At 42.8% G+C, this 15790-nt stretch overlaps 2 protein-coding genes across 3 annotated transcripts in view; both read left to right on the top strand.

Annotated features, from left to right (window-relative positions):
* Window positions 1-1143: 1143 nt before the first annotated feature.
* Window positions 1144-7394, top strand: LOC118376501 (fibroblast growth factor 8-like). Of its 2 annotated transcripts, none has more exons than XM_035763216.2 (5): window positions 1144-2017; window positions 2116-2152; window positions 3212-3359; window positions 5273-5379; window positions 6676-7394. In XM_035763216.2, exons 1-5 carry the CDS (start codon window positions 1986-1988, stop codon window positions 6958-6960), a joined length of 609 nt encoding a protein of 202 aa, XP_035619109.1. In that variant the 5' UTR covers window positions 1144-1985; the 3' UTR covers window positions 6961-7394. The 2 variants fall into 2 exon arrangements, with proteins under 2 accessions (XP_035619109.1, XP_035619108.1); XM_035763215.2 differs by having other exon boundaries at window positions 3179-3359.
* Window positions 7395-12611: 5217 nt separating this feature from the next.
* Window positions 12612-15790, top strand: part of LOC118376499 (F-box/WD repeat-containing protein 4-like) — a 30475-nt gene continuing 27296 nt past the window's right edge. Inside the window, exons 1-5 of the mRNA XM_035763214.2 lie at window positions 12612-13032; window positions 14090-14186; window positions 14689-14772; window positions 14987-15119; window positions 15385-15462. Coding sequence (XP_035619107.2) covers window positions 12960-13032; window positions 14090-14186; window positions 14689-14772; window positions 14987-15119; window positions 15385-15462 — 465 coding nt within the window. The 5' untranslated portion in view covers window positions 12612-12959. The remainder of the gene's footprint in view (window positions 13033-14089; window positions 14187-14688; window positions 14773-14986; window positions 15120-15384; window positions 15463-15790) is intronic.

The raw sequence follows: 15790 nt of genomic DNA, 5'->3' as shown, positions 1-15790 counted from the left end.
CCAGTTTCCCTAGCAAGCAATGATCACATCAAGCTTGTGACTCCACAAACGTGTTGGATGCATTTGCTTTTTGTTTTGGTTGTGTTTCAGATTATTTTGTGCCCGATATAAATGAATGGTAAATAATGTATTGTGACATTTTGGAGTCACTTTTTATTGTAAATAAGTGTTGAATATGTTATAAACACTTCCTCGTTCATGTGGATGCTACAATATTTACGGATAGTCCTGAATGAGTCGTGAATAATGATGAGTGTGAAAGTTACAGAAGAACAAATATCATACCCCCAGGGCATGCTTACCACTCACCATTACAATACCAGGGGGTTTAGCATGTGGGGGGACGGGACATTTGTGTTTCTATTAATGATATATACCCATTGCTTCTTAAAGAATATAATTTATAAATGGCCCATGAGCTTTGTTCAGCTATCGTACCCCATCAGAACCCAAAATATAAACTTGTTTTACTCCAATTTTTGTAAACAGCGTAAATGTAAACAAACACGGTATAGCCTCAAAACATGGTTAAAATGATAAATGTGTCAATTATACAGTCTTTGCATCCATAGCTCTGACTATGAATGTGAGAGTAGTTCGATTTCTCCAGCCCCGTCCCTTAGCTTTTTTGGTGAAACAGGGGTGCGCTTAGTTATTGTTTCAATTATGGATTCTATCTTGAAGTAGGCTACTGGAGATGAATGCAGCTCCCTTTATCAAATGCAGAGAGGGGGTGTTTTAAAAACGCTAATCGCCTGTAATCCTGTTATTATGTCAGTCTCTCACTTTTCTCAGGCAATACACAAGATACGCATTTTACAAGTCTGCACTCATCCCAGTGACACATCTGTTTCATCCTTAAAACGAAAAACCGGCCAAATCTGTAGCCATAATGTAAACTATAAACTATAGCAAAATCATTTGCATTGATGATGTGCGGTCATGGCACTAAAAGAGATTGCACATTTGTGTTTGAATTTTTCTCTTTCATTTGGAATAGATTTGAATATATGTTAAATTACCAGGAACGTTCCGTTAACTCTTGTTATTTCATTAATTCCTTTGGTAATTCGGCGCAGAAGCGTCATTGCGCACTGGGTATGTAAGACTCCTCCTGCTTCTCCTCGCAAGTGTTGACTTTTCCTCAGGTGAATATATGTTTTAAATGCAGGGGGAGGGGGTGGCTTTTGTTCTGCAGAAAAAGGGGGCTTGTTCCTCGCAGATCGTCCTTCCATTTTAACCAGGGGTGTGAGTGCGAACAAGGGGTTGACATTGGAGCCTGCGATGGGAGGAGAGGAGGGGAGACTGGAGAGTCGCCAGTCCTGCACTACCGATCAATGAGGCAACATCACCCGTTCAGAACGCAAGGGACGCGCACGTTATCCACCACCGAGAAGCCCGATATATAAACTCTCAACAACCGGCTAAACTGGAAGAGAGCTACTGAGGATTCTCTGAAGGAATTACAAAGAGATAAATGTTACAGCGAATGAACTGTCATCTTCATTGCCATAGGACGACCTTGTTTGCTTTTGCATTTGTATTCTTATTATTAGAAAACTCACCAGCGCTTTTGACAAAACTTGAATGCACCTTTTCTAAGTGCACTTAAACGTTGGTAAACTAGAGGGCCGCCTGAACGACAGACAGACACTTATCAATAATCATTCATCATTGTTATCAATGATCATTTTCAGTTTAGCATTTCACTGTCAAGGTTGACGATAATTCGTGAGCGTCCGTCTTTTCAAAACAGGCTATGGACATTTATTTGACGTGAAATGTAGCCCATTTTTTACAACGACAAAAATATAACCACGTCCTCCAGCCTTGGTCGTTTGGGATTTTAATGAAGTCTTTGAAGAGCGAGGATTGCAACCGAAACCAGTGTTTCACAAAGCCTATCTTTACCAAATAACCTCGATTTTGAAACACTGCAAGCCCTGTCAGCTGCATTTATCGAAGGAACAATCAACACAATCAACATGCGACGCCTCCCATCCCAGTTGAGCTATCTGTGAGTATTTCCTGCAACTCTCAATTCTCCTTCTGTTGATTAATGTGTGATTTACGTGCCCTAATGTATAATAACTCATTTATGTTTCTCTTTGTCAGGTTCCTACACTTCTTTGCATTCTGCTACTATGCTCAGGTATGTCCATATGCATGTGATTTGAAATGTAACATTTGTTTTAATGATTGATTATGATTTTAAATATCTCACGCGTTTTCGATTCATTTACCAATAATTTACAAACGGTTCAGTCTCAGTGGATTTATTCATTATTGGATAAAACTGCAAATCTCATTGGAAGACATGTCGTTATTTTAGCATCTTGAAAATTCGTAGAACATCAAATGTAAATGGTTAAAACATATGGTTTCTGGGACTGAAAGCACGGGGTAATAATAGCGAGCAGTGAGGGAGAGAGAGGTGATGGATCGTCATATCATTTGTGATATAACATATCAGCTGGGCCCCAAGGCGCAAGGGGCAGCGGGCGCGCTGCATGCCGCCCGCGTCACAGCTTGGCAGGTATCTTGCGAACATACTTCCCTCGCGCAGGATGCGTGGGCACAGAAGGGGCATCGCGTGGGGAAAGGCAAGTCTGAAAAATCTCTTGGGGTTCAAATATTAGCTCCAGAAGTTTCCATCATTGTTCCTTAGCTGTCGTTTCTTGAAACAGACACGAGGGCGTATGGCTAAGTGTCAAATAGGGACACGTTTTTAAGGTAGTCATGAATATGCCCACTTGCTCCATTTTATTTTGAGTTAAATATTAAACATTTATTATGTATAGCCTATTTGATATTTTAGACATGTTTAGTATCTATCTAACACCACGCTATCTGCCTGCACTCACTTTTACGCACACGCTGTTGCACCTTGCGCCCACTTTTTCAGTTCAAGGTTTTCCTACATTACAAATTATGCATACATCATTTTAAGGAACTGTTGGCCTTGGCTTTAGGATTAAATCATTATGGTCTATTGCATTTGATCAAGTCGTGCGTTATTAGGCCTAAAGAAAAATGGAAACATATTTCCAAATTGGCTTATTTTGGTTTTAGAGCAAAATTAGGATATTATTGCTTAAAACATAGGCAACTGTAATCAGCCTACTTTGAGGCCATTTTTTTCAAAATACTGATTGTGATGACATTTAATTTCTGACAGGTAACCAATCAGTCCTCGCCTAATTTCACGCAGCATGTAAGCGAACAGAGCAAGGTGACGGACCGTGTGAGCCGCAGGTTAATTCGGACCTACCAGCTTTACAGCCGAACCAGCGGGAAGCACGTGCAGGTTCTGCCCAACAAGAAGATCAACGCCATGGCAGACGATGGAGACGTATACGGTAAGCCCAATATACAAACGTTATGTACTTGTTTCAAGTTCCTCACACTTTTTCTCAGTTTTAACTAACCAAAATGCATTAAGTTTAAAACTCTAAACTAACTAACTAATTAACGTAGGCCCTATGGATATAACAGTGTTGGGCTATGCATATAGGCATATAGGGTCTAAAGGCCCATTTTCTTTGTATTACAATCATGTGCAAGAACCCACTGGGTAACAACTGGTTGGATCATCATTTCAACCCCAAAAATCTATGTGATGACGTTGAATCAACGTAAACAACGAATCAATGTAAGGGCATTTAATATACTTTTCACCCAACTTTTAACATAAATCCAATGACATGGTGACATTTTAGTTGATTTCACGTTGACAACTCAACCAAATGTAGGCCTAAATACGAACTAGTCACTGAACTGACATCTATGCACAGTGGGAGGTTAGTAAACTAATACAGCGACTACATTAAACATAAGTTGTTTTTCTCTATTTTTTTACGGTAAATAACACGCCACGATATCTATCAGGTATTGCTGAGAAGAGGCCGCGGACCTCAAATTTAAATTTGATTGAATATTGTGCTGTAGGTGATTCTCCAGAGAAACGCATGTCTGGAAGAGCCATTATAAATAATTTTACCTTAACGTTCTGAACATTTCCTGCATAGCTCTCTCTCTCTCTCTTTACTCTGACCAGCTTACTAAGAAAAATAGACCGCGCTGAATTTCCAACTAGCCCGCTTGCATTTTACGCACAGTTTCCCCTGGACAGCCAGGCTACATTTATCTAATCATCTTTGCATATTCACAAAGATGGATATTTTGTTCAGACTTGGAATTTCTATTTTAAAATAAAACGTTTTATTTTTTTTATTGCCATTAAATGGTTTTAGAATTAAATATAATTTGGCAGCAAACTGGACCTTTGGCTCTGTGTGTATCCTGTCTAATGTGGTTTATTGAGTGTGTGTGTTTGTGGTTTGCACCAGGGGGTGTGGAGGTGCTCCGGTCACCTGTGCCAGTGCCACCTTTACCCTGGTAGCAGCTTGAATGTGTGGGTCTGCAGCTGTGGCTTTTATTGTTAAGTCCAACCATCTGATTATAACTGTAACTCAATGACCACAGTGTGCATGAATCAAAGAGGGGTTAGAATCTCTAATAAGGGACGTACAAGTGGCTAACATTTTGAAATGTCCGTAGTCCTATTTGTTGAATTCTGATCTGTTTTAACAAGAATAGAGGCTGAGCAGTAAAACTACCAGATGCACCATGGGTTATTTATTTCTCCCCATGTTGGTCTATGAATGTGTGTGTCATCGTCATGTAGGTAGGGGGGTGGGAATAATAACGGTTTGTAAGCCTATGAAAAGTTGATTTTTAATGGCTTTGTCGACATGGCGTGCCTCCGTGGAAGGCCACAACAACATAGATAAACACATTTGAGTTTGATAAACCCACACCTCCTTATTTTACAACCATAGAAGCAGTTGTGAGACTTACAGTACACATAGACACATAGATAAACCATTGAACATACTTCTGTTTATGTGTTTTCTTTCTTCTGATTCCAAGCGTGATCTATGAATGTGGTGCTTATGTGTGAAGTGAGTAGAAATGTAAATAAACATTTAAAAAAAAAAAAATAGTTGATAGTCCTACCAGGATGGCCTCTTCAGTTTTCAAAGAATTGAGGTACACATGTTTTTGTCATTCTGCAAGAATTTAAGCTTGCGTAAATCCTCAGGAATGGTCCCCACAGGTTTTGTGTGTGTGTGTGTGTGTGTCTGATGATATATAGAGTTTGCTCGTATTAAAAGTATAAACTGAATCAACCAAACGATGTCTTCGAGCAACGTGCCATTACTAATAGTGGCAACGCCTGGTTGATAATAAAACCCCTTTGTTTCCTCAGCCAAACTCGTCGTAGAGACGGACACGTTTGGAAGTCGCGTGCGGATCAAAGGAGCAGAGACAGGACTCTACATCTGCATGAACAAGAGGGGGAAGCTGGTCGGAAAGGTAGAGAGAACAGTTCCTCTGAGCACTCCACTGAGGGTTATGATCATTTTCCATTGGCTCGGGCTTTCGAGGTTCTTCGTCGGTGGTTCCGCTGTTTGATTATATTGTAGTTCTGTTTGGGGGTTCTAAGACCAGTGGATTTTGTATGGCCAGTCTGCAACAGTTCTTACCATAGTTCAGTGTGGCCGTGGTTCTGTTTGTTGGTTCTCTAGAGCTAGGCTCCAGAACCGTCCACCTCTGGTAGATTCTGCATGTGAGAGGGGTCGTTGTATGTTGTTGGAAGTCTCCTCCTCTGTGTAACGTGTTGTGGGTCCGAGGGTGTCTCTGCTCCTCTCTCGCTGTGCTGGCTAATAAACAGGGCTGCCATCCCCGCCCCCCCCACAGAACCCTGCCAGGTGCACCATCTGCCCTGAGCTGCCTCTCTCTGCCATACCGGCCCAGCAACAGCCTGTGTGTGTGTGTGTGTGTGTGTGTGTGTGTGTGTGTGTGTGTGTGTGTGTGTGTGTGTGTGTGTGTGTGTGTGTGTGTGTGTGTGTGTGTGTGTGTGTGTGTGTGTGTGTGTGTGTTTAAATGACTATGCGTATATTTGTGTATGTTGCACTTGCTAGCTGGCTGCATGGATGCTAGATTTATTTTTAACAGCCCATTTTGTCCATCTAGGTTGAGCTCGTTGAGCTAAGTTACTGTTGCCGGTGTGTGACGTGTCACAGTCCAGTGGATTTTGGGCTGGAGGGGTTGTGGGAGGACGCAGGGCCTAGCTACTGCTCACAATACAAGAGCACAAACTCCCTTCACTCTCACTGTAGAAGCCAGCAGGAAAATAAAAAATCCACCCTGTCGGACCATTTCTCAAAACGTAGAGATAGATAGAATGGATGCTAGTCAACCATGTATTTGATTGTACCGAAGGGAGACTAGTCTAGTTTATCCACACATGAAGCTGATAAAGAATTTGAACTCCTGAGGTATTTCTCCTATGATGGTGTCTTAGGCTGCTGACCCGTGAGTGGTCCTTGGTGCACTGCCTGCGTCTCTGTGTTTACTGAGGGGGGAGACTCATCGCTTACTGTCATCCCCCCTCTCTGATCTGGGCCTGTAATGGTTGTAGCATATGCTTCATGTGTGTGGGGAGGGCTGCACGCATGTGTATTTGTGTGTGTGTGTGCAGGGACATACTGTTCGGGCTAGCCTTCATACATCTGATATTTTCCATCTGTAAATCTTAATCGAAAGCTCCTTCAGAACCTCAGACTGACCTGGTATGTATGTGTGTGTGTGCGTGTTTGTCTTTCACAGAGAAATGGGCAAGGCCACGACTGCATCTTCTCAGAGATTGTCCTGGAGAATAACTACACGGCGCTGAGGAACGCACGCTACGAGGGCTGGTACATGGGTTTCACCAGACGTGGACGTCCCCGGAAAGGCTCGCGAACGCGGCAACACCAACGCGAGGTCCATTTTATGAAACGATTGCCTCTGGGATCCCATCCCACCCATCCGGCCCAGCACAAGCCCTTTGACTTCGTCCACTACCCCTTCAGCCCCAGGACTAAACGCACACGCTTCTCAGCCGGACGCTGAGGGGGGTCAGAGAGGGAGGAAAAGAGGCGGAGGAAAAAAACACTGACTGAAGCTGAAATGAACTCCTCTGTCCAAAACCTCTAGAGACATTTGTTTTTGTACTGAACATTACTATACCTAACATGTAGTTTTTACAATTTTTTTCAGAAAGTAAAGAAAACAGAAACAAATAAGAAGTCTATTTTTGTACTTGAGACTTTTAGTACTGACCTGTGTTAAGTTGTTTCTAGATGCACATAACTCATCGGACATTTGGGGTGCTGACCTCTCTCCGTAGCGAGTGGACTTTTTATCATCTCTGTATTTTAGGTTGTGTTTTTACTTTTGTTTGACGGTTCAGAGTTGTTTGGACTCACACTTGCTGCTCCAAGAGACTTGAAGGGCCCTGATCGACCGCACTGCCAGAATACGCTGTGTTCAGCGACACATACAGTACACACACACACACACACGCACGCACACACACACACGCACGCACACACGCACACACACACACACACACACACACACACACACACACACACACACACACACACACACACACACACACACAAAGCATAAATGCTGCGTTCAGGAGCTCAGTATTGGGTAATGTCGCGTTCAGTCTTACACACAGCCACGGCACCTCTGCTTTGAACACTGTGGTGTGCCCCTGCTACGTCTGGAATTCTATACAGACAAACACAGTTAAAGCAAACAGAGCTTTAAGGACACACAATGGAATATGTGGCAGCTACATTGATAATCACAGGTTTCTTGCTATAGTTCTAACTAAATTAGAGGTGTAAAAATGCATCGACATGTAGGAAACTCCCTTTGATTTTGTTGCCCTTTGGTTTGTCTGTTTTTATACATATATAAATCTATTTTTATTTGAGGATGTGTGCAAATAATTTTAATGACGGGATATTTATTTAAAATGTGTAATAAATGTACATTAGAATACGGATATTAAACTCTTGTTGGTTAAGTGGTTGTTGTACACTCATTGAACCGCACTTGGAAAGTGGAAGTGTCATTAAGCACACACTGGAGATGGCTCAAGTCACTCCACGCGCACACGCACAGGTCACTTGGATCACAAAAGCATTCTGATGATACGTAACACAGAAGGTCATCCCTTCCCAGCCTTCAAGCCCTTTACGCAGACATCTAAAACCCTTGAACTCTGTTGTTAAGAGAGATGTCTTTCTATTTGCTGTTTCTCTGAGTTGATCTTAGAAATGTCAACTTTACAGCGGGAAATGTTTTCGTCCTCCAACCATGCAGTAGAAAAATATCTATCTGTAAAGTTTGATAAAGAGTTGGGAAGAGATTCCCTCCTGCTTTGCTCTGTTTGAAATGCTACTATTATCCCCCTAGAAGGCCAAGCAGCAGTCTATAGCAAGCAGTGTAAGACTACAGCAGGTCACTGATGTTGGAGCCCTTTAGCATATAGAAGTGTGTTGGTCTTCTTCTGCTTGGTCCTCCTGAGATGATATCAATCTGTTTGTTTAAGGCTTTGGTTTCTCCAGGTTCAGTAACTGTCTCAGAGATGATAGCAATGTGTTTGTTTAAGGCTTTGGTTTCTCCAGGTTCAGTTACTGTCTGTGTCTCTTTGTGTGCAGACGGCTGTTTTTCTTTCATCTCACTCCTTTAACACCTCAGGGCTTAATCTGATTGGACAGCCCCGTTGTGTGTGTTTATAATCTGATTGGACAGCCCCGGTGTGTGTGTGTTTGTTTGTGGACGGTGTCCTCATGGGTGGAGAGCTGTGCTGAGTGAGGGAGGTTGGGTTCTGACAACTCCTTGGCCACAGTGTCTCCAGGGATTCATTTCTTTCCAAGATGTCTTCTGAACCCTTCTGCTTCTCTTGCTCCCCCATATCAGACTAAGCAGAACTATCTTGCTACAGAAGGGTCTTTTGATGCAGCTCTGCATGGCAGAACAAGACCTGGTGATGCATCTCTGTAAAAAACCCACACATATCAGAATGACGGGCAACCAAGCGCAGCAGGCAGCTATTCAGTATCTTGATATGGCCACTGTGTGTTACAGAGACCACCTACCGAGGGTGTAGAATCTTCGAAAAATGAACAGAAAATGACGTCCGATATTCTGGTTAGAGGCACTCGGTTGCACTCGGCCGTCCATCGTTCTGGTGTGTGTTCTACTTAAGGCATAGTAAGGCCTTCTGGTTGAGCTCTGTATGCCAGAGCAAAGTCTAATTATGGAACTCAGTGAAGAGCAGCATGGCAGGCTTCACTGGCAACTTATACTTCAAGGAGTCTGTTCATTGCAGATTCGAATTGGTAATGTCCCTTATTTGAAAGTCCACAGCATTTATGTCTAAGATTTACTGTATATCATTCTGGGGCGTCAGGGTAGACTAACGGTTAGAGCATTGGACTAGTAACTGAAAGGTTGCAAGTTCAACTCCCCGAGCTGACAAGGTACAAATCTGTCGTTCTTCCCCTGAACAGGCAGTTAACCCACTGTTCCTAGGCTGTCATTGAAAATAAGAATTTGTTCTTAACTGACTTGCCTAAAGGTAAAAAATAAAAAACATACAACTATTTTTCAATGTTGACTGAATTCTGTTGTCTTGGGGAGGATCATTATCCCAAATGCCTTTTTTATTGTATGGTCATGATTCTACCCCCCCCCCCCACCCTTCCTTTCTTACGCCTTACTATATCTTACCGTATCTAACCTCACATCTTAATTGTTAAGTCAGTGCTTAGGAGTTGAAATGCTCTTCCATACTTGAAGACTGAATTAAAAGGTCTATTCACAAAACTTGACATTAATCTGATTGAGTCCTTCCATGATGGATTAACAGGGTTTCTGTCCCCCTGGGCTCTCTGTAGTGACTCCCTAGTCTGCCCACTCTGTTACAGCTCTGTGTTGGTCCTATGACTCTAAAGTCCCAGAAGACACTGGGGAAGGAGTACGTTGTGGGAAATGTCGCACCTTCTGTGTAGCCTGTGAAGCCTTGCAAATGCAGAGCAATTCTGCTGCAGAAACAGGGGGTAAAATTGCTTTCTTTCGTTTTTTATTGAGCCCCAACCATCGTCCTTAACCCCAGATAAACAAGAACTACCTTCTTCATTTGCTTAGGGAGCAATTTAGCCCCCACCCCCCCCCGCTGAGACAGGAGAATAGCAGGGGTGAGCAAGGAGCACGACCCTGCCTCCCTATACAGAACTGCTACAAACTGATGCAAACTGCCCTGATAAAAAACATCTAAATATATCTTAATTTTAAAAAAGTACAACTTTTGTGTGAGATCAAATACCACAAACTTTCCTTTATTATCTTCCTGATCAGGAGACTCATACTGAGGTCTCAGGTATGTTTACCATCTACTTTTCTCAATGTAGAGAATATTACAAAAAAACAACAGGAAAACCACAATAAGCAGCCATCAATAACCAAGTGGGTTTGAGGTTTCTGTGTGTTTGACACTGTCCAGAAATAGTGCACAGTTAACTCCCATTTTCTTCGTTTCATTCTTGGAGCCTAGAATACTAGTTGTATTGATTTTCCTTCCATGTGACAGAGATCCCCCTTAAATCCATGTCCTTATTCTTCCTTCAGTGTTAGGGAAGAGCCAGCAGCCAAACCAAGCTGAATAATTGAAACGCAAACACTGATCAAAGAGGAGCTCCAACTCATACGTTTCATTTGTTTATACGGGCCTTACGGGAGACCTGTTGACTTTTCCAATTGGAGCTGTAAACTTTTGTTTGTCCATGCATTTCCAAGACTGATTGTCAGAATGATCTGAACAATTACCAGTTAAATGTGTTTGCCTGCTCAGGGAGAGTCCCCCCTCTCTGCTTTAAAAAGATCAAAAGGGAATACCCCCCTGTGCACCCCTCTGCTCCCCAGCTCTCTCCTCCCAACCTCTTCATTTCCTTTTAGCCATGTCAGTTCAGCTGGAGACCCGACCATAAATGATTTTTTTTAGGTGTCCCAGTGTTTGGGACATGGCCTTTCAGTGTGTGCAGCTTTCAACCGAGGACATGTCTCTAAGAAACGATCTGCATATTTCAGTGATGTGCCGTTATGCACAGCTGATCAAGGACTTTTGGGGCTGCCTGTTGTAACTGAAGGCTAGAGCACCCTCGTGATGTGAATGTGCACAAATGGATGCTCGTGACACGAAACTTTTGAGCTTTGCGACAGTTGAATGGTCGATATTAGTAGTAATTTCACCACTGTTCAACTTTTGGTACTTTATTGCTTTTGGTGAATAACCTTCAATTCTGGACATAGATTAGAACTGCAGGTGAAAAGGAGCAATATTTTGCATGCAGAGAGATTTAACATATGTGGTTCTCACATGATTTACAATGCATACAAACTTGTCCAGAGAAAATAAAACACTTTGAAACATTTTTGAAACCATTGTCCTTGCATTATAAAGCCTTTTCCACAGTACTCTTTTTCCACAGTATTCTAGTATTTCACAGTTGGCATCATCCCAAGAACCGCAGGTGCTTTTTGCTTAGAAACAGTATTCGTCAGATACATACAGAGAGTCAATGATGTTGTTTTTTAAATCACAATGTTTTCTAAATCATAATGTTGATGTGGGATGTGGTTCCTATGGTCCTATATTGGTTTGACCTGGTCACCTGTGTCTGACCTGGTCGCCATCCAGTTGTTGCAGGGAACTTGGTTTCAGTTCCGTCACCTCTCTATGAGCAACACAGTCACAACGCGGAATGAGATAAGGTTACGCTGCCACTTTGGTCTAAAATAGAAAGCGCCACCTAGAAGCTGCATTTCTGCCAATCACACATCATGACCTCTGATCAAACAGCCTATCACATACCATAACCCTTGATCAAACGGGCCCATTGTGGCTGTAATAGAAAAACATGTCAGACAATGACAGATTTAAATACTGACAAGATGGGGGTCCGCCAGCAATGACAAGAAGCTCGCCATACAAAAAAAACCCCACAACAAAAACATCAGAGAGACTGGGTCAGTCAATATGCCTCAGCCCCTCAGAAGGACTGAGGGGCATTCCACAAGCCACGGAGCATGTCTGCTGCCGGGGAACTCATGCCCATGCCAGAATAGCCCATAGAAAACAGTGAAGACAAGGAGAAACAGCCAAAGAGGCCACCTGGCCAAGCAATGACGAGCTTAAACTCAGAGTTAGTAAATAGAGCTGCAGAATAAAACAAAACATTACAGCAGTTAGCTATAGAGCACTGTGGAATGTGTGTGTAGGTTTTCAACACCTCAAAATGCCACAGTATAGGAAAGCAATACATGTCACTGTTGCAAATACAAGCAATATAATAATTGGAGAGTGAGACATTTAATTTCATATACCCTAGCCTTTGCTATGTCCCCAACAGCCGGATGTTCCGGTTTTCAGGATAAATGGAAAGAGCCTTTGACAGGACTTCCTTTGGACGTTAACAAGGCAACACTCCATCCTTATAAACATTTACTGGATTGGTTGAACATGCAGAACAGAACTTCCCCGACAGTATTTTCCCCCCTTCTCGTCAAAACCAGTAGGTAAGCGATCTAGTTTCATGCGTTTCTTTCACGCCTGCTACGTTATACATGTACCCTGACAGAGCAACAGGTTATAGGTGTATGACGTCATTACGTTGCACGACGTCAACGCGTGCTCTGCTGTTACTGTTTTGGAATGGCTTCTTGTGTCTTCTCTATTGAACGCGCTCTGAAAACGCGGAAAACACCGCTATTATTAGATTTTTTTTTTACTACCACAGAAGAGGCAATACACCTCCTAGAGAAATATACAGGGAAACACATAAACGGAAAAGAGAAACCTTCTTCAATAAGAACTTAAAATGTTATTATTCCGGTTACCAGATGATGTGCTCTATCTACCACATCATGTCATATTTGGAATACAAGTCTTTGAGTCGCCTTTCTCAAGTTTGCAAAACTGTTTACCATTTTGCTAATCGGGACGCAGTAAGGAGGAAGATAGAGAAAGAGTTCATAAACACTGGAATGTCATGACAAGAAGCGGATGTGTAAGAAATACATTTGTTATTCGTACAGTAGGCTACAGTGGTCGTTTCATGATAAGTAAGCATCATGAATTCCCAAGCGCTGTTTACATATTTTCCCGGCTTGCTACATACAGTCTGTCACACCACTTGTCCTCCATGATGCAAAATTATGCAACACTGTAGCATGTAGTGCATGGGCTACAATGCTTCAGTATGTAAACATGTATGCAGATAGCCTGGTGGTTGGTTACATGCTATAGATATAACTTACAGCGTTTATAAATCAGTTATAGCTGCATAATAACACATTCCTTATTGCGCACAGTCATGCTGCTACATAATGCTGAGAATAAAATACTCGGTCAATGACTGTAGTTACGTTGACATGGCGACACTGTATTTCATGAAACATTCATTGTAAGAAATAGCCTTTTTCTTCCCACTTGCTGCTGTGGAGTCTGACTGACTGGCCTAGAGAACCTAACATTGTGAATTGGACCTGAGCCATCCTGGCATCACTGCCTCTTCCCCCCAGCACAGCTCCATGTGCCACAGTGACAGCCACTCTAATCGAACCATGGGTCTCCTTTGAGATGCAGCCTAACGCCAGTGTAAATGAACTTGGCATTCCTGCTGAGAGCTACAGGATACCACATCCCTCAGCTCTGTGAGAGGAGCAGGCTGTTTCCTCCAGCCCGTATCCACCCCCTCTGGCACAGCCTCCTGAACACATGTGAATACATATGCTACTATTCTGGACTGGGTTTTCCCAAAAACGTTGTAGCACTAAGATAATCTTTCGTCCATTTAGTGTAAATGGAATTAAGATGATCTTATCGCTACGATGCTTTTGGGAACCCAGACCTGGATGACGTTGTTGAGTTGAGGTCTGACCAGTCTTTTATCTTTCTAACTGCTCTTATCCCCTCTAGATCCTAATTGCAACATGCATATAAACAATATGGTTCTGTTTGAGGTGTCCCACTATGCCATGTGATATTCATGTCATGCAATGTTGTAATTCTAAGCCTTTTTAGGGAATTGTTAGTGAGCGTCGTCTGTTCGGTGGTTATGTTTATTTGTTATTCTTCGGGGGTTATAATTGTGTTATCGCATCACTGTCCGTGTTACAGGTATCTCCACATCCCCGCTGAAGGACAGAGTGAAGGTATCTCAGAACTGGAGCCATGGGATCTGCAGAAAGGAAGTCACACTCAAATGGAGGATTAAGTGAGTGTGTTTGTGAGTTTTGGCCTCACGGTGACATCGTGTAGATGTCAGAAGTTATCCTAATCCATCTCATCTCTAGCCCCAATGAACACACGACACACGGCAACGTGAAGGGTTAGGGAGAAATAATTGACAATGAGTTCCTGTAGCGCTATTGTTAGTTTGTTTTCATAAAGCTGTGTACAAGTAAATGGTATTAGATATTTAGGTGTTAATGTCTTTGAAAAATGGCGGCTGAATAGCTTATAGTTTTCGATGTTGGGGCTGAGAAGCTCATTAGGAGTACTGCTATGCCCTATCCAGAGAGTCAATGGTTGGCTTACTGTCCATCCTTAGATGACTTTAAAAAGTGTTCCCTTCTGGTTGTGCAATTGACAAGGTTTCAACTAAAGGGAGGATCATTATCTCCTTTTAGTCATCGTGTCACCTCAATCCGTGAAGTCTGAAGTGAGGTGTAGAAAAACAAATGTTTCGATTGTGTGTGTCCCCCCCCCCCCCACAGCTCGTTGCCATGGATACAGCCTCGATGGGGATGTGCTGTATCTGTCTGCAGACATCGGAGTGCGCACCTCGTTAGTGGAGGAAGGTAAACGAGCAATAATCGCCTTGACCCAAATTCCTGGAAGGAATATTATCAGTGGTTGAAGTTCAGTCCAGCATTTTGCTTCAGGACTCATATGCCATTCCTGCTGTGAACATATTTAGACTAACGAAAATAGAAGCATCATCACTACTGCAGACCCACGGCCATAGAAGCACACTCACGTCTGTTATGATGAACTATTATCTGTCTCTTACAGAGATGGTAAGATCCTGGTGCACCACAGGAGGAATGGATTCTCTGTAGAGTACTCAGGTCACAAGCAGGAGGTGAACTGCCCTGGCTGCATAGGAGGACTGATGGTCTGCGGCTCCAGAGACAGAACAGCCCGGGTAAGACACACACTAGTGTGCTAGCACATAATGTGTCAGTTTCTTTAAAATTATACTGGCTGACAGAGCTCTACTGCAGTGTCCCATTGGGTGGCAACCCAAGAGTGTGTGTCAAATGCAAGCTGGGCGAATAAATTGACATCAGAAACTCTGTGTGTTCCACCCTGTGGCATATTAGCATATTAACTGTCAACCACAGACACCTATGGTTTTATCGCATTTACAATGGTTTTAATGTTAGTATTTTCCTCACGTTTTCTTTTAGATTTGGACTTTGTCTTCCAACTGCCCCGGAGGCACTATCCCCATGAATGACAAGGTGTCTGTGGCTATTAGTCCCACATAGAGGTACGTACATGCCTAGAATGTTCCAACATAGTCGGACAGCTACATTAACATCATATATGAGAGTCCTGCCCCCTCAGGACAAGCCCCATGGTCCAGTACAACACTGGCTTCGGTAATGCCATTATTATGTAAACAATTGTCAGCCACCAATTTGGGTTTAGGTGATGGTCGAGGTTGGGGCTAGATGAACCCTAGCAGTGGGTTCATTGTCCTCTTTTACTGCATAGGACGATATTTCTTTCCCTCAGGTGGTCTGGGGAACAGTGAAAGAGGGATCGAGAGAGGTGAAAAAACAGGATATCAAGGCAAAGCGGGGTTGCCTT

This window comes from Oncorhynchus keta, chromosome 2, assembly GCF_023373465.1.
Source record: "Oncorhynchus keta strain PuntledgeMale-10-30-2019 chromosome 2, Oket_V2, whole genome shotgun sequence".
NCBI classification, from domain to species: Eukaryota; Metazoa; Chordata; class Actinopteri; order Salmoniformes; family Salmonidae; genus Oncorhynchus; species Oncorhynchus keta.
This window is presented reverse-complemented; position numbering and strand designations above follow the sequence as displayed.